Below are 18,824 nucleotides of genomic sequence, written 5' to 3' on the forward strand. Positions count from 1 at the left end.
TTCCTGGCGGCAGGAGGAGAGGAGCCTCCCTCACCTGTCCCAGCACCTCCAGCTTTATTCCCAAAGTTTATTCCCAAGGTTTATTCCCAAGGTTTATTCCAGTTCCTCCAGCAACAACAACTTCACCTCTGCTGGCCGATCCCTTCCCCAGGTTTGGATAATCCCACTGAACCTCCCCCAGCCACAAGGTGGGGAAGTTTCTTTGGGGTTCGTGGCGCGTGTTAATTAGGGAGATAATGACTGGAGACACCCAGAGCGAGTCTGAGCACGCCGGAAAAATGTTTAGCCCGAGGAAAATTTTAATCCTTTTTTTTTTTTCCCTTTCCCTGGCTGTCGAGACCAGAGCGAGTCTGAGCACGCCGGAAAAATGTTTAGCCCGAGGAAAATTTTAATCCTTTTTTTTCCCCTTTCCCTGGCTGTCGAGCTCTGACTTTTTAAGGCAATTAGTGAGGGTTTAGTTGTTAATCAGTCATACTTAGACGCTTGCTTTGGGGTCTGATCTCCTGCTCCCAAGTGAGCATCGCCTGGAATCACGCCTGGAATCACCAGCTTCATTTTTGATGTGGGAAATGCCTGTCCCAGGTGGGAGGTGCCTGTCCCAGGTGGGAAGTGCCTGTCCCAGGTGGGAAGCGCCTGTCCCAGGTGGGAAGTGCCTGTCCCAGGCGGGAAGTGCCTGTCCCAGGTGGGAAATGCCTGTCCCAGGTGGGAAGTGCCTGTCCCAGGTGGGACGTGCCTGTCCCAGGCGTGTTCCTGTGCTCAGCACCGCCTGCACAGGGCAGCACACGGCAGCTTCAGGTGGGACCACAGGAAAACTTCTCCGTGGAAGAGACCCTAAAGCCCTGGAGGAGATCGTGGCCCTTGAGGATGTGAGCTAGCTGTGGCCACGGTGGTGCTGCTGGTTGGACTTTATGAGCTTAAAGATCTTTTCCAACCTCAACATCTCCACAATTCCATGCCTGGAGAGCCCTGTCCGCCACAGGCTCCCTCCTCATCCCAGGTTTTTGGGGGTGGCTTCCTCGTGGGTGTCCCAGGAGCTGCCTGGGGTGGCACTGACCCCCCTGTGCCACGGGACTGTCACAGCCCTGCTGTCACGTCCAGCCTGGAGCTGGGTGACCCCAAACCACAGCAGCCCGTGGCCCTGGAAGGGCTCACCAGGGAGGATTGTGGATATTCTCAGTTTAGCTGAAGAAAGAACAGAGATCATTTTGCTCAGGCTGAGCCCTGAGAAACTTAAAGAAAATAATTAAAACAATTATTATCTCTCTTTTTGTAATGGTTTTTAGATATATTTTAGAGTGTGTTATTTATAATTCACTTATAGTGTGAGAAGATTTTACTCTGAGACTAGTCAAGTCTCAGTTTAGTGAGTTGCACTATGAAAAGACAAGTTACTTTCTATTAAATGTCCTTTATTCACCTTCTGAAGACTAAACTCTTTCTTTCTGTCCCTGACTCAGCAGTGACAGAGGATGTTCCAGGCTGTGCCAGCATCACTCCAGCCCTGTGCCAGCATCAGCCTGGCCCTGGGAGAGCTGGGTCAGGCTCGTGCCAGTCCAGCTCAGCCCTGCCAGCATTGATCCAGACTTGAGAGCATCATCCCAACCCTGCCAGCATCAATCCAGATTTGAGAGCACCAGTTCAACCCTGCCAGTCCCAGTTCAGCACTACCAGTGCTGCTCCAGCCCTCTGAGCATCCTGCCAGCATCATCTCAGCCCTGTGAGCACCAGCTCAGCCCTGCCAGCATCAATCCGGACTTGAGAGCACCATCCCAGCCCTCTGAGCATCATCCCAGCCCCGTGAGCATCCTGCCAGCCCTGCCAGTATCATCTCAGCCCTCCCAGCATCATCCCAGCTATGCCAGCTTCAGTTCAGTCCTCCCAGCACTGCTCCAACCCTGCGAGCATCATCTCAGCCCTGTGAGCACCAGCTCAGCCCTGCCAGCATCAATCCAGACTTGAGAGCATCATCCCAACCCCGACAGCATCATCCCAGCTCCGTGAGCATCATCCCAGCCTTGCCAGCATCATCCCAGCCCTGCCAGCATCATCCCAGCCCCGTGAGCCTCCTGCCAGCCCCGTGGCTGTCCCCGAGGCCACCCCGGAGTGGCACCACGCCAGACCCGGGCAGCGGAGGGCGATGCCCGCCGGGGCTCTCTCCCCCCGGCGCGCTCCTTTCCAACCATCCTGCGCTCCGCTGTCTGCAGTCATGATTTGTTGCTTGTAAAGCCGCCGTGATTAACTACAGTTTAGCCTCCTGGTTTCATGTCTTATCATGTTTCATCTCACACAAAAGACATTTACAGACTATTTTCGACTTCAAAGCGAGTGCTTCTCGCGTGACCATTAGGGCAGGCAGATCCTTGAGCAGAACCTGTGCGGCATTAGTGCCTCTTGATGTTCCCCGCTGAGTGAGGATGGATGGCTGCCCCAAAAGGCAGCTTTTTCCTATTGTTTTATGCACCAGTGATTAATATTTCATGTTCCCACTGTTGCAGATTTGCCGGCTGGCACTGGCCTGCCCTGACAGTGCTTTCCTCATGTCTTACATGTCCAGCTTTTGTGCTCTCGGATACGGGGAGTGCGACTCTTGGCAGGCTCCTCTGGGCTTATGGAAGCCTCCTGCCCGAATTTTTTGAATTAAGTTTGTCTTGACGACGTTAGGGAGGGTGCTGTGCTCTCCTTCCCCACCCACACCTCCGTCCTGTGCCTCAAGGAGCGCTTGGCTGCCCCAGATTTTGGGGGTGCTGTGCCCTCTGTGCCATCCCTGGCTGTGCCCCACGGGATGGGAACAGCAGGGATGGCACCAGGGAACGGATCCTGCAGCAGCCAGAGGGCGAGGCTGGTCCTGCCCGGCAGAGATGGGGGCTGAGAGGCTGCTGCCATCCCTGGTGCCACCCCCTGTGACACTGGTGTCACCCCGGGCACTGCCACCCCAGCCCCAGAGGGAGCCTTGCAGGGGATCCACCACCCCTTCCACACCACGATTCCCCAAATCCCCGCGGAATTCCCGCCCAGTCAGGGCAGATGGAAGCAGCCCAGCACCCAAGTGCTGTGCTTGGGAGCCCCCTGGAATTTGCCAGAACAGTGAATTCGGATAAACCCCGGCACTGGGGGCAGGCTCTGCTTATCCTCCAGCCCGGAGTTCAGCTAATTCAATTAGCAGGAGCGGTAAATAGAGCCCGTTTTAATTCACATGCAGGGCATGTTGTGGCTTTATTCCTTCATTTCAGGAGTAGGGGAGCTGTGGGAAGACTGCCAGGAATTTCTGCAGAGCCCACAATTGCCCCGGCTGCTCAGAGGTCACCTCCAAGTTATGTTTGGGATGAGGTGGGAGCTTCCCAGAGCACCTGGGAGGGGACAGGGATCTTAAACTGCGTCATTATTAGGTGGAAAATAAAGACTTGAAAGCCACCAGGAGGGAATGAGTGGAGGAGTTTATTTAAAGAGGAAAAGCTGCACTTGGGAGCGGCGCTGGGGCCATGTGTCTGCAGGGCTGCACTCATTCCTCCCAGATTATTTTAAATTTGAGCATCTTTTCTGCATCACAGTCTATCTTTGTTCCCCTCTGACGTCTCAGGGTTTTATGGCCGGGGCTGCTGCTCCCAGCTCTGCTGGAAATCAACTCCCCTGCTTTGAACCCAATCCCGCAGCATCCCACCCAGAGCCGGCCTCCACATCGCTTAATCTCGGATTAATTTCAACTGCTGCCTCCGGTGGGGGCAGCAGCTCCGGCAGGGCCGTGGAGGTGCAGCCTCCCTCCCTCTGTCTGTCTGTCTGTCTGTCCAGGTGCGGGGTGCTGCTCCCTGCTGTCTGTCGGGGCGAGCTGAGCCCGGGCAGAGCTGGGCTGCTGAGCTCGATTCCCGGGAATTCCGGCTGGAGAGGGGCAGGGTGTGTGGGGTGCAGAGGGGTTTGTGGGGTACAGAGGGGTTTGTGGGGTGGGGAAGGGCAGGGTTTATGGGCTGGAAAGGGGCAGGGTTTTGGGGTGCAGAAGGCGTTTGTGGGGCGAAGAGGGGCAGGGTTTGTGGGGTAAATAGGGGTTTGTGGGGTGCATAGGCGTTTGTGGGGTGAGAGGAGCAGGGTTTATGGGGTACAGAGGGGTTTGTGGGGTGGAGAAGGGCAGGGTTTTGGGCAGGGTTTGTAGGGTGAGAGGAGCAGGGTTTGTGGGGTGAAAAGGGGTTTGTGGGGTGCAGATGGGGAGGGTTTGTGGGGTGCAGAGGAGCAGGGTTTGTGGGGCGGAGAAGGGCAGGGTTTCGGGCAGGGTTTTGGGCAGGGTTTGTAGGGCGAGAGGAGCAGGGGTTGTGGGGTGAAAAGGGGTTTGTGGGGGGCAGATGGGGAGGGTTTGTGGGGTGCAGAGGAGCAGGGTGTGTGGGGCGGAGAAGGGCAGGGGTTCGGGCAGGGTTTTGGGCAGGGTTTGTAGGGGGAGAGGAGCAGGGTTTGGGGGGTGAAAAGGGGTTTGTGGGGTGCAGAGGAGCAGGGTGTGTGGGGCGGAGAAGGGCAGGGTTTCGGGCAGGGTTTTGGGCAGGGTTTGTGGGCTCAGGTGCGAGGCCGGGCAGGGCTCAGGGGCCGGGGGCTCCGAGCCTCCCAGGCGGAGCAGGGGCGGTGCCGGGCGGGGATTAAAGGCAGCGAGGAGGGGCTGGGATTTGCCAACACCCGCCGAGGGGCGAGGGGATCGGGGCGAGACGGGTCCTGTCCTCAATCGCAGCTGCTCACGTGTGTGAGTCGCCCAAATATGTCAGGTATTTGTTTCATTTCTCCGTTTGAGGCCAGCGCCGTGTCCTGATGCTTATCAACCCCGGACCAAGGCTCCGGGGAGGAGCTGTGCTCTCTGGTAATCCAAAACATCATTTAAACCCCAAATCTGGCTCAGATTGAACCCTCTGTGTGGGTCACCGTTGGGGCAGGATTGTTTTCACCCAGGGTTGTGCAGGGTGGTGGAGAGCGGGGGGGATGTTTTGGATCTGGGGAAAGTGGGAGCATCCAAAGGGAGCTGGGGACACCCGGGCCGGGCTGGGAGCAACTCCCGGGCTGTTCCCAGCATCCCGGGGCAATCCTGCTCTGCCGCAGCCCCCGAGGAAGCCCCGGTGGCTGCAAACCATAAAGCAGTCTGTAAAATTAGCGGCTAATTAGCAGCGGCTGCAGGGAGCATCGCACCGCGGCCGGCCCAGGCATTGCGTGAGCCCGGTCCGGATCCGCCACCTCGTAACTGCAAATTTAGGGCAAAACAAGGCGTTTGTTGCCACGAACGATACGAGGAGATGGAAACGCTTCCCAGCAGAGCTCTGGCAAGGCGACATCAGCCCCCGGGCGGCCGCGAGAGATGCGGGCTGGAGCAGGGGCCGGTGTCGCCTGCCACCAAGTCCATTGTCCCCTGCTGCACGGAGGGACGGGCTGGCACAGCCCCAGGACAGGGAGGGGGCTGGAGCAGCAAAGAACCGACCAAAAACCCCACGGAACAAGAAATAACCCCTGGGCACGGGTTACCGTGCAGGGCTGGGGTTTTCCCTTCCCTCTCTCCGAGCCGGGCAGCGCGGAGGGGCCGAGGACTGCAAAGCATTTGCTGCAGAATCTGAGGAATTTGGAGTGAAACCCCCAAAGAAATTAAGGACAGATGGGTTAGAGGGGGGGAAAAAGAAACCCAAATTCCTCCTGCTGCTCGGTGGCTGCCTCCAGGGCACTGCCTCGTCCCTGCTGAGGGATGGAGGGAGGGATGGATCCATGGATGGATGAGGGATGGATGGAGGGATGGAGAGATGAGGGATGGATGGATCCATGGATGATGGATGGATGGGCATCTTTCATGCCAGGCAAACACCGTGAGGCCCCCAGAACTCTGCACAGGGGATGATGCTCCCGCAGCACCCAGGGCCTGCCCGAGGCTGACCCTGGTGGCCCTGGAGGGCTCGGGGCTCCTCTGGAGATCTCCGCTTCCCATCCCGCGCTGGAGCCGCTCCTCAAGCAGAGCACAGCGAGGGACACGTGAGGAAAATGAACTTCTCCTCTTCCAACCACCAGCTCCGGGGCCGGGCCGACCCCCGGGGCTGCCCGGGGTGTGAGCCCCATCCCCACCCCCGTGTTTACGTGCTGTAATCGCCGGGATTAGGAGATTTCTGCTGGGGCTGGCGCTGGCAGAGTCACCCAACACCTGCGTGCTGACTTCAGCACCTCAGATATTTCTGATGCAATTCCTTTTATTCCCCTCCTGAAGCAGACGCGATGTGTTAATGGGTAGAAACGCAGCATAATTGCTCCTTTGTGCGAAACCAGGCGGGGGAAATCGCAGAAGCTCGGTTGCAAAACTGGAGCCGCAAACAGGTTTGGGGTGGGACCCACCTGGGCTCGGGCTGGCCGGGGGAGGAAACCTTTGGGTTTTTGGGATGGGAAATGGCATCTCCTCCTCTCGGAGGGGCAGAGCTGCGGGCTGGGCTCGTGTTTGGTGTGTTCCCGTGTGCCAGGCTGGGGGGAACCCGAGCCCAGATGAGAACCACGAGGCCAGCGGGTCTTGATTTCATCCGCGGGGTAATTGGGCTGGAAGGCTGCGATGGTAATGAGTGCACATCAAGGCTCAGATGTGACCCATCCCCGCCCGGGGGCCGTGATGAATGTCCCCCAGATGTTCTGCCCCAGATGTTGTCCCTCCAGGGGAGGCCAGACCCACACGTGTGCTGTTAATAACCGAAGATCTGAGGGTAGGAGTGACCACGGGGGGGCTGGCCCCGTGTCCTGCTCTGTGCTTGGGCTGGGGACGCTGCTGGCTCTGGGGAGCCCCCCGAGACCCCAGCAGGCAGCCCTGGGCAGGCAGAGGATGCTCCGAGGAGCTCTGACAGCCATGAGAGCCACAGGTGGGGGTGACACGAGAGGCAGGGATGTTCTGGGAATGACACCAGGGCAGATCCCAAAGCCTTGCCCCAGCTCTGGGGGTGGCAGGCACTGGGCCCTGCATTCAGCCCCTCGCTGCCTGTGGGCTGTCTTCAAAGCTCTCCAGCAAATCCTGTCTGTGGCCTGAGCTGCTGAAGAAGGGCCTGGGGAAGATCCTGGTCCCCCCACGCCAGGCTGCTCCTGTCCCTCGGCACTGCCACGGGCACCCAGCCCTGGTGCAGGAGGGAATTTGGGACACGCAGGGCTCTGCCAGGGTGTCACCCCCAAGGTGTCACCCTAAAACCTGTCCCCAGCGTTTTGGGTTTCTGGGCTCTCCTGGTTTTGTCTGTGCTGGGTCTGGTGGTGGCTGAGAGCCAGGCTGGGGACAGCCGTGTCCTGTCCTGTCCCTGCAGAGAGGAACGCTGGCTCTCCCTGCTCCGGGGGCTCCAGGGCTTCATCCATGGAGGGACATCCATCACCAGGAGGTTTTGGTCCCTAACGGGGCTTTCCCCGGGGCTGAGGGATGCCGGAGCTGTGCGGGCAATTCCGGATTGATGGAGCGGGAGGAATTGATCCGGGGCAGATCCCGGATTGCTGGATGGGCAGGAATTGATCCAGAGCAATCCTGGATTGCCAGAGCAGGAGGAATTGATCCGGGGAAGATCCCAGTGCCAGAGGTGTGTGGGCAATCCCGGATTGCTGGATTGGGAGGAATTGATCCGGGACAATCCTGGATTGCTGGAGCAGGAGGAATTGATCCGGAGCAATCCCAGATTGATAGAGAAGGAGGAATTAATCCAGAGCAATCCGGAATTGGCAGAACAGGAGGAATTGATCCGGGGCAATCCCGGAGTTGTGCGGGCAATCCCGGATTGCTGGATCGGGAGGAATTGATCCGGGGCAATCCCGGATTGCTGGATCGGGAGGAATTGATCCGGGGCAATCCCGGATTGCTGGATCGGGAGGAATTGATCCGGGGCAATCCCGGATTGCTGGATCGGGAGGAATTGATCCGGGGCAATCCCGGATTGCTGGATCGGGAGGAATTGATCCGGGGCAATCCCGGATTGCTGGATTGGGAGGAATTGATCCGGGACAATCCTGGATTGCTGGAGCAGGAGGAATTGATCCGGAGCAATCCCAGATTGATAGAGAAGGAGGAATTAATCCAGAGCAATCCGGAATTGGCAGAACAGGAGGAATTGATCCGGGGCAATCCCGGAATTGTGCGGGCAATCCCAGATTGCTGGATCGGGAGGAATTGATCTGGGACAATCCTGGATTGCTGGATTGGGAGGAATTGATCCGGGACAATCCCGGATTGCTGGATCAGGAGGAATTGATCTGGGGCGATCCCGGACTGCCGGAGCAGGAGGAATTGATCCAGAGCGATCCCGGACTGCCGGAGCAGGAGGAATTGCAGCCCCGGGCGGGGAGCCGAGCGTGCCCCACGCCCTGCCGGCTCTGGAGCCGTTCCAGCCCTTCCCTGCCGCTGCCCCGGCCCTGCCGCCGATGAGAGACGAGCGGGGCCGGGCGCGGCTCTGCGGGGGCAGCCGGCCCTGCCCTCGCTGCCGTTCTGCCCTGGCTCCGGGGCAGCCGAGGGTTTGCTGAAAAGGGGGGTTTTCCACCCAGAACGGGGTGGTGGCTCCAGCAGGACCCCCGGCCCTGGTTGGGCAGCGCTGGGGAAATGAGGATCACAGGGTGCTGGGATGGTTTGGGTGGATTGAATCCCACCCAGTGCCACCCCTGCCGTGGCAGGGACGCCTTCCCCTGTGCCAGGCTGCTCCAGCCTGGCCTGGGCACTGCCAGGGATGGCAGCTCAGGGGCTGGGACTGGCCCTGAATGGGGGGGTGAAAATTCAGAATTCTGGCCTCAAGTGGGAGCCTGATTCTGCTGCTGAAATTCGGGTTTTAACACATTAAACTCTGGAATCTGCCTTGCCCACAGAGGAGGTCTGGCTGGGCTGCAGCTGGCCAGGGTTTGGTGCAGTGCTGGGCTTTGTGTCCCTCTTTCACACCATGTTTTTCCTGTGTCCCAACCCCAGCAGCACCTGAAGAAGGACACTGGGAGCCTCCTTTCTGCTTCTAATTGCCTTTTGAGTCCCCTTTCCCCCCTCCATCCATCTGAATCATTCTCCTTCAAACCTCACTTTGTGTTTCCCTGTGCTGGGCTCTGCTCCAGGTGTTCCAATCCTCAATCCCACACCTTTCTCTGCCTTTGGCCACTGGATGTTTGCCTGAACCTGAGCCAGAAGAAAGCTCCCCCCCACCTGTGCATGGAGCTAGCAGGGGGCACGCCAGACCTCCACGGACTCCTAAACGTGGCCATCTGCACCTGGCAACAGGATTTGTTCATGGCAAACAAGGAAAACACCCCCTGCTCCTAATGGGTTGAGATTTTTTTTTTTCCCCTTTAAAAAAAAAGGAGAAAAAAAAAAAAAAGAGGAAACTTGTACATGATTTGCTTGGAAAAAGCAATTTCCCACAGAGATTGGGCACGGCCACGGGGAGCTCGTGGCTGTGACTCAGGGGAAGGAGGATGAGTCCCAGCTGCTCGCTGCTGGGTTGGGAACAGCTCTGGGTGAGTCCTGCCTGCTTTGGGGACAGCTTGGGACAGGATTCTGCAGCCCAGGTGACAAGCTGGGCCTGTGCTAGGGCACAGAGCCTGTCCTGCCTCTCCTCCTGGCTCCCCCAGAGCAGGGCTGGGGAGCATCCTCACTTCAGGGGTGCTGCTGCTCCCTGCAGGCCCCCCAGTCTGTCCCAGTGCCTCTGGCACCAGGGGAATATGGACCAGGGGCACGGTTTGAGGCTGAAAAACTGTGATTTAACCATGCAGTGAGCATGTTGTGGATGTATTTTAAGCAAGAAATTACAGAATCATGAATTCCCTGAACAGTTTGGGTAGGAAGGGACCCTAAAGCCCATCCAGTGTCACCCCCTGCCATGAGCAGGGACACCTGCCACCACCCCAGGCTGCTCCCAGCCCTGTCCAGCCTTGGGTCTCACCTGCTGAGGCCAGGAGAGGTTCCCTGGTGCCCCATTCCCCACCCCAAATGACATTGCTGCTCTGGAGCTGCCAGCGAGCAGCAGGGGTGGGAGCAGGGCAGGGCAGGGGGGATTCCTGCATCCCACCCCCCAGCCCGGCGTGGGACCCTTCCAGGCTCGTTAGGGCGGTGTCTGTTTGCCGTGCAATTAACTCTAAATGAGATCAGCAGCACACAGGTGTCACCAGGGCTGCAGGAGCCCCTGTGCAGGGGGCAGGGGTCACTGTGGGCGTGGGACAGGGGCTGCCGAGGCTGATGATGCTGAGCCCAGCCCCAGGAGAGACAGAGGTGGCTCCAGGAGCTCCCCGGGGGCTGAGCCCACCTCAGGGCATCCCCCAGGGCGCCAGAGCCACTCTGGAATTCCCAGTCCAGCTGTGGCCTGCAGCTGGACAGGCTCCAGGCCTCCCCTGTGGCTGCAGCCCTCACCCTCTGCAAACACTGACCCGCTCTGTGCCACCCCTGGCTGCTCCCAGAGGGGACTTTTCCCTCTGGAAATGTCCTTGCTGCTCCACACATCCAGCCAGGAGACACAAATCCTTCTGATTCCTCAGACCTGCTTGCCCAGGGGCTGGGTTACAGCAAATTAAACACAAAAAAATGTCACTTTTGTGTCACTTTTGTGCCTCCTCCCATCCCTGTAATTTTTTTCCCTCCCAGGATGAAGTGAAATCTGTGTCACTCCTGTGTCCCCAGCCAGGAGGGCACCACTCTGAGGCAATGACTGCTCCCAGTTTGTGTCAGATGGGCAATGAGGAGGGGACTGGGCTCAGGGCAGGGCTGGGGCAGTGTCAGAGTCCAGGGCTGGGCTTTGCTCTGAGCTCTGTGCCTCCGCCTGCCCCAAGAAATATTGCACATTTCATGTATGTTATTTTATAAATTGAAGCTTTAAAACAAACAAACAAAACAAACAAAAAAAAAATCCCAAAAAAACCCCAAAAAACAACCAAACAAAAAACCCCAAAAAACTCAAAAAACCAAAAAAAACCCCACCAAAAACCCAAAAAACTCAAAAACCCAAAAAAAAACCCCACCAAAAACCCAAAAAACCCCCAAAAACCAAAGCAGTGGGTTTTGGCTGCCTTATCCCCACATTGGGATGATTTAAATCAAAAGCAGAAATTGGGGGGAGGCTCTTCAGTGGCTGCAGCTGGATGGGAGCCAGCCCTGGCTCTGCAGCCTCGGGGTGCCCGGGGCTCCCCTGCTCCTGCAGGTCCCTGTGCCAAGTCCCACGGGCACAGCAACACCCAGAGCTGGTGCAGCCACCTCCTTTTTGGGCTGCTGGAGGTGCCCCGGCCAAACCCCTCCCTCCTGGGGCACCGAGCTTCCCTTCCCGAGCTGGGGGATGTCCTGTCCACGCAGCTCTGCGAGGCTCAGCCCCAAATCCAGCAGGGCTGGGGTGACCAGAGCTCCTGGGGGTGACAGGGACAGCAGCCTGCTGGAGCTGGGGGGGTTTTATCCCCCTCCCAGCACGGGGCTGTCTGCAGCTCCCCACAACCTCTGTACCCACGGGCAATTTTCTGTGCTGCAGTTTTGCAAAACCATATTAAGAAAAATCTCGCCCTGGCGCTGCTGGCTCTCCTCCAGGCTGGAAATTGCATTCCCCTGCTTGAAATTCCTGCCGGAGTTTCAGATGGAGAATGTACAACTTCACTTTCCATCTTGAGCTGCTGTCACACATTTTAATAACAGGGCTGGGCTCCACCCCGGGGGTGGCGGCGTGCCAGCAGCCTGGAGCCAGCCCGCTGGAGCTGCTGCTGGAGCTGGGGCTCAGCCCCCAGCCCAGCCCCTTGCAGCTCGGCTGGCCTCTGTGGCTGGCTTTTCATCCTTGCTTGATGAGTTTGTGGTGTCTCCTTTGGTGACGGGAATGGGGTGTGGAGGGGATCAGCTCGGGGTGATCCCAGGGAGGAGATGTGATCCATTCCTCCGTGCTCCAGTCCTCGTTCTCTGATCAGCTCTGGCACAGCCCTGATGCTCCCACCTGGGCTTTTCTCCATCCTGCCTTTCCCCGCTGCAGGATCAGACAAATCCCCCTGCACCGTGACATCAGTGATGGTTTTCCCCAAAATCCAGCAGATAAACCTCAAATCTTGGGGAAAAGCCTTTGCTGAGACCCTGGGTGGGAGTGCAGCCGGGGGTGGCACTGCCAGAGCTCCTGGGGACACCCCTGCCTGGGTGACCCCTGGGTGGGGACAGCGTGGCTTGGGGGACACCGGGCCGTCCCCGGGGATGGGGTGTCCTCCCGGGGCTGCTCTTTGAACCCGAGCAGTTTGTCCAACACCGGCTGCGATCAGGGGAGCAGCCGCGCTAATTGGCTTGGGCCGGCGGCGCTAATTGCCTGTTTGAGCAGCCGCTCGCCCCCAAGCTGTGCTCGCCTTTCAGAGCCGCGCTCGCCTTTACCAGCCTGGCAAGCTGCGCGGGGAGCTGACCTGCAGGGATGCCCTGTTCCCAAAGAATTCCTCATCCCCGCCGCTCCCCCAGCCCTTTCCTTGCTTTCCCTGGAGTAACAAACTCGGGGAAATGGCAGAAATCCCCGAGTGGCTCCTGCCTGCCTGTGGGGTGGGCAGGGGGGCTGGAGGAGGGGACACTGCCACTGCTGGGGACCTGTGGGGTGGGCAGGGGGTCTGGAGGAGGGGACACTGCCACTGCTGGGGACCTGTGGGGTGGCAGGGTCCCCCCTGCTGGTTTGGGATGGGCAGAGGGTGCAGCACGGAGCTCACCTGGCGCTGTGCTGGTGCTGCTGGGTTTGGTCCTGGTGGCACTTGTCACTTGTCCTGGACGTGGCAGGACATCCCCTGCTGCAGGGACTGTGGGAAGAGCTGATCCCACTGCTCTGAGCAGGGTTTGTGGGGTTTCCATGCAGCACCTCCCTCCCCGTGCCCACAGGTGCCACCAGCCCGGCCCTGGGGCTGCCACCCCTGCCAGGACCCAGGGAGGGCAAACAGCCCTGGCTGTGCTTCACTGGGGACCGTGGAGGGTGGCGAGGCCCTGGCACAGCCACTGCCAGCCCAGGGCACCAAACACACTGAGGAGAGCGTGCAGAACTCATTTATCTCAACCAAAATCCCAGATTTTGCTAAAAACCCGCACGTGAGCTGCTCACCCCGAGCTGCCTGCCTGGTGGGGTCTGGGCTGCACGCAGGGACCCCCCTGGATTCATTACACAGCCCCCCCCTCCTGCAGGGCCCCCCAGCTCCTCCAGGCACGGGGCTGGGGTGACCTTGGGCACGTCCCAAGCCCTCGGCGCCTGGCCCTGGCCGCAGACTCGTGTTTTCAGCCTTCTGCCCAGATTCTGGAGGTGAGGAAGGAAGCCCGGGACTGCACTGCGGGGAGCTGGCGCTGCCAAGAGGCCCCGTGGCACCAGCCCTGGCAGCCCCCACGGCGAGGCAGAGGAGGGTGAGTGCCCTGCTCCCCCTGCCACCCTCCCGGAGTCTCCCTGGCTGAGCTGGGACAGGACTCTGTCAGGAGGGATCTGCTCTTGCCAAACGTTCCCGCTCTGACAAATTGGCATTTTCCAAGAGCAACATTCCCGCTCCCAAGGCAAACAGGGAGCTGGAGCTGCTCCTGCTTCCAACGGCTGGGGAGAGGCAGCCAGGGCTGGCCAGGGGCAGGGCTTGGATGTGGTTGTGCTGATGGAGCTGCTCTGATAGTGATGCCTGGGGAGGGCTGAGCTGGAGCAGAGCTGGGCAGAGCTAAGGGATAAAGCAGGGATTTATTAAAAGCTTCAATGGATCCACCTTGGGCAGAGCGAGAGCCCAGCCAGGGCTGCACCCAAGATGAGCCAAAATGGTCACAAAATGCACACTTTTGTAAGTTTATGCAGACTTTCATAAGGTCTCACACTTTTATAATTTTTGGTCCATTTGCATATTGGGGTTCACTGTTCAATTACAGCTTCAGGATATAAAGTTCCATATTTTTGTTTTTCCTCTCTTTATTTCCCAGTTGTTTGCACTTTTTGGGCTGAAGCTGCAGCGGTGTGATTGGTTCTGGGGCTGGCAAAGGATTGTTCTGTGTGGCTGAGCTGTGAGGAGAGCTGCTAACACTTTGTGTGAAGTTCAGAGTTCTGTACCAGTGCAGTCCAGACTCCGGGGAACGGGAGAACCAGAGCAAGGCACCAGGAGCCGCTGCACCCCCGGGATGGGCTGGCCTGGGAGGGGTCTCGGCTGCTCCGTCCCCCTGAGCGCTGCCCTGCGGGCCCGAGCAGCCACGAGAGGGCACAAAGCCCTGCCCCGCAGCCAGGCAGCCTGTCCCCTGTCACCGTGTCACCCTGCGGCCCTGCCACCCTGTCACCGAGTCACCCTGCGGCCCTGTGACCCTGCCATCCTGTCCCCATGTCACCCTGAAGCTTTGTCACCCTGAAGCTGTATCACCCTGTCACCCCCAGCCCTGTCCCTGTGTCCCCCTGCAGGTTTGTCCCCCCCAGCCCTGTCCCAGTGTCACCCCACAGCTTTGTCACCCCCAGCCCTGTCCCAGTGTCACCCCCAGCCCTGTCCCAGTGTCACCCCCCAGCCCTGTCCCAGTGTCACCCCCAGCCCTGTCCCCATGTCCCCCTGCAGGTTTGTCCCCCCCAGCCCTGTCCCAGTGTCACCCTCAGCCCTGTCCCAGTGTCACCCCCAGCCCTGTCCCAGTGTCACCCCCAGCCCTGTCCCCATGTCCCCCTGCAGGTTTGTCACCCCCAGCCCTGTCCCAGTGTCACCCTCAGCCCTGTCCCAGTGTCCCCCTGCAAGTTTGTCACCCCCAGCCCTGTCCCAGTGTCCCCCTGCAGGTTTGTCACCCCCAGCCCTGTCCCAGTGTCACCCCCCAGCCCTGTCCCAGTGTCACCCTGCAGTGCTGCCACCCTACAAGTCCCCACTGGTGTCCCTGTGGCCCTACAGGACCTTCACTGACCCCAACCCCGTCCTGCTGCACCCTCCCCATCCCAGGCCGTGGATCCCCGTTCCCAACACTCCCCAGCTCTTGGAAAAGAGTTAATTACATTAACAGGCTAATTAAGACCCCAGCCTGGGGCCTGCCTGGCATCCTGCTCTGCTGCTGGAGTCAGACCCTTCCCAAAAACAGCCCAGGAATGGCGAGGAGGGGGGAACACAGGCAAGAGGAAAAATTGATGGGAAAATGTGGTGAGGTGTGGGGAAATGGGGGAAATCGTGGGAAAACGTGTGGAAGCACAGGGAAATGGGGGAAGGGTGTGAAAACACGGGGAAGCGTGGTGAAAATATGGAAAAAACATGGGGAAATGTGTGGAAGTGTGGGAAAAAAGGGGGAAATGGGGAAAAGTGAAAACGTGGAGTAGTAACACAGGGAAATGTGGGGTACCATGGAAAACCAAGTGGAAACATGGGAGAAAAAAGGGAAATACAGGGAAATATGGGGTAACATGGAAAATCAATGGAAACATGGGGGGGGGGGGGGAAGGAAAATACAGGGAAAACACGTGAGAACACAGGGAAACATGGGGTAACTTGGAAAACCAAGCAGAAACATGGGGGGGAAAAGGGAAATAGAGGGAAAACATAGAGAAATGTGGGGTAACATGGAAAATCAATGGAAACATGGGGGGGGGGGGGGAAGGAAAATACAGGGAAAACATGTGAGAACACAGGGAAACGTGGGGTAACATGGAAAACCAAGCAGAAACATGGGGGGGAAAAGGGAAATAGAGGGAAAACATAGAGAAATGTGGGGTAACATGGAAAAACAAGCGGAGACATGGGGGAAAAAAGGGAAATGCAGGGAGAACGGAGAGAAATGTGGGGTACCATGAAAAACCAAGCAAAAACATGGGGGGAAAAAGGAAAACACAGGGAAAACACGTGAGAACACAGGGAAACGTGGGCAAACGCGTCCCCTGTGCGGCAGGGCCGGAGCTGCCCCGTCCGGGTGACAGCCACGCGTGGGGGGGGTGGAAGGTTCTGTCCCCGCGGGGACCCCGCGTGTGCCGCGCCCCCTCCCCGCTCCCGATCCCCTCCCTCCCCTCCCTCCCCTTCCCCTCCCCGGGGCGTCACCGCCCCACGCGCGTGTCCTCGCCCTCCCCCGCCCCCGGCCCGGGGGGCGCGGGGGGCGCGGGGGGCGGCAGCCGCCGCTTCCCCCAGGCCATCATCGTGGGCGTGAAGAAGGGCGGGACGCGGGCGCTGCTCGAGTTCCTGCGGGCGCACCCCGGGGTGCGGGCGGTGGGCGCCGAGCCCCACTTCTTCGACAGGTGCTACGAGAAGGGGCTGCGCTGGTACAGGTAAGGCGGCGGGGGGGTGGATGAGGGGGTCGGTAATTAGCGCAGAGCTGCGTTAATTGGTGGCCGGGATGGGATGCGGCGGCTCCGCAACAGGCGGGTCCCCGGAGAGGAAGGGGGTCCGAGGGAAGGGGAGTGCGGGTCCCCGGCTCCGAGCCTCGCCCGGGCTGGGGAAGGGGCTGGCGGCTGCTTTTGGGGGGCTGCTGCAGTGTGAAAAGCGGTGTCCTTGTCCCCGTGTCGCTCCTGTCCCCGCGCCTCCCCTCCCGCATCCCGCCCGGCCGGGGGCGAAGACGGCAGCAAAACCGCGCTCGTTTCACTCCTCAGGCTTTGCGATTTTAACCTTCAGCGCTTTATCTCCAGCCGTGCCCCCGTTTCCCCACCGGCTTCCTTTAGGAATTGTTTTATTCTTGTGGTTTCTGAAGACCAGAAATGAGCGCGGACCTCAGGGAGCGGGCGAGGGGCGAGCCCGTGGGATCCTCGGTGGGCTTGTGGCAAAGGGCAGAGCTGGAGTGAGCCAGGGGGGTTTGTTTCTTGAGGGTTTCCATGGGCTCGAGCTCTTCAGGCGATAAAGCATTCGGAAGAGCAGCTACTGTGCATGTGGAGCGTATTAAACGCGTCCCCGGGCAGCCCCCGAGCGGCTGGGCCGAGCGGAGTCGGCGGCGATAAGTCCCTGGAAGCCGGGGGTGGAACCTGCTCCGTTATTCTGAAGGCAATCCAAATGTGTGGATGTCTGAAAGCGCCGTGGTGCTCTCGGGGAAACATCTGAAAATAATAAAAGGAGCAGCTCTCGCTGTCCTTCCTGCCCGTCCATCCCTTTTCCCCGGGAATTCCGCGTTTCTCTCGCCTTTTGGGGGGAGGCTGCAGCTCCCCAACCCTCGCCGAAGTAACAACCTGTGCAAAATCAGCCGTGTTTAATGGAAAGAGCCATTTTAGCGGTAATTTTACCCGCGGAGTGTCAGCTCTCCGAGCCCACATCTGGGCTGTAAAGTTGCTCTTAGCGCACCTTCAAAACCCAGTAAGTAGCGGCGCTTGTTTTTACGGCTGCGTTAATATCGCCCTGATTTATGGGCTCATTCCTCGGCTCCGGGAACCATAATGATGATCACTAATCTTTTTTTGGGGTGAGCACTGCGAGCTGCCCTCTCGCTCGGCAGAACGGGGCTTTAATGAGTGCGAGAGCATAATTAAAGCGGGGAAGATCGAGCGCTCTCATATCGCGCCCGGCGAGGCTCGCAGGACGGACCGCGGGCAAGGAGCAGAAATAAATCTCAGTTTGGATGGCTCTGCTGCGAGTTTTCAGGGCTGGGAGTGCTTGCAGGGAGCCTGGCCTGACACCAGGCTCGAGGTGATGCCGCATGTGGTTGTGGTAAATTTGGGGAAATGGAGCGGGGAAGGTTTTCTGGGCTGGGGAGAATCCGCATCCTTCGGGGCCAGGCGAAAATCGGGAGATGTTTTACTTTAACTCGGCATAAAGTGTGGTTTTAATCACACACACACACACAAGTATTTCCCTTCGCTTCCTCTGCTCTCTGCCTCTTGTTTTGTCTTCTCACAGACCTCGCAGTACCGAGGGATTTTATCCCCGGCAAAGCCAGACAGAGCTAAATGTTTAAAGCTGGGATGGGCTGGAGTGGAGGGGAACAGAAGTTGGACAGAAAATCGGGTTTTTCCTATGGATATCTCAAAAGTGGTGTAAACATTTTTAAAATATTTGAACTTGCTAGGAAACCGAAATTACACCAACTGTTTCTCACGCCAAGACATTTGGCCCGAAGGCACCTGTAGGTTGTTGCTTGTTTTGAGTAAATGTGGAAAAAGAATTCCCTTGGAAATATCACTCCAGAATTATTTTGTTCTTTCTCAGTAGCTCCGTCCCGTAGTGATTTCCCTGCTCTGGCAGGAGCTTCGCCTCGTGGGTGATAAGTAGTTTGTTGTAAGTTACTGACTGAAATAATTTATTTTTACTGGATTGTTTTATTTAATTTAAATTTGAAATGGCCCAAAGCCTTTTTGTTGGAGTAGTAGTGAAAAGAAAGTGTTCTGCAAAAGCATCTCCTGCAGAATTCCTTGAGTTACTACAGCTTTAGCTAATTCTAAGAAGATTAAACACCTTTTGGAGGCTGCAGCATAAATGATTTAATGGCTGATCCAAGCATGATGGGATGTTTTCTCCTCAAGCAAAAAACTATTTTAATTTTTTTGGCACTCAGTGCTGCTTGAAGGAAACCTCAATAAAAAGAAGAGAGGGTTCTGGGGTGCCTGCTGCCAGTTTGGGGTGTGGGGGTCCCCTTTGGGACTGTCTGGGTCTGTTTGGGAATGTAGGGGAGGACAAATGGTAAAAACTGAATTGAATCCGAGCACTTTGGGGTGATATTCACAAATCCACTGCCAAACTTGGAGCATCTCTGAAGGTGTGGGGCCAGGCCCTGCCTTTCCTGTGGGGATGGAGGAAAACATTGGTGGGGTGAGGGGGTTTGGGGGCTGGAACCCCCTGGGTATGAGGGGAGCAGCTTTGGGCTCACAGGGGACCCCTGGGACGTGTCCACCCCTGGCGTGGCGGGGCTGGGGCTCCCCAGTGCCACTGCTCTGCTCCCCTGGGGACGTTTTGGGGGCGTAGCAGAATCCTTGCGTGGGATTGCTCCCTTTTGGGATGCCAGAGCTGCTCTGGCTCCCACACAGAGTCCCGGCTGCTCCCTGTGCCTC

The 18,824-nt window shown here is 58.3% G+C and overlaps 1 protein-coding gene across 1 annotated transcript in view; it reads left to right on the forward strand.

The window, feature by feature from the left end:
* Window positions 1-15,903: 15,903 nt before the first annotated feature.
* Window positions 15,904-18,824, forward strand: part of HS3ST6 (heparan sulfate-glucosamine 3-sulfotransferase 6) — a gene marked incomplete at its 5' end in the record, with an annotated part of 29,126 nt that continues 26,205 nt past the window's right edge. The window contains one exon of the mRNA XM_039731844.1: window positions 15,904-16,124. Within this exon, the coding sequence (XP_039587778.1) occupies window positions 15,904-16,124 (221 nt within the window). The remainder of the gene's footprint in view (window positions 16,125-18,824) is intronic.

This window comes from Passer montanus, unplaced genomic scaffold (genome assembly GCF_014805655.1).
Source record: "Passer montanus isolate IOZ18808 unplaced genomic scaffold, ASM1480565v1 scaffold8, whole genome shotgun sequence".
Taxonomy (NCBI): domain Eukaryota; kingdom Metazoa; phylum Chordata; class Aves; order Passeriformes; family Passeridae; genus Passer; species Passer montanus.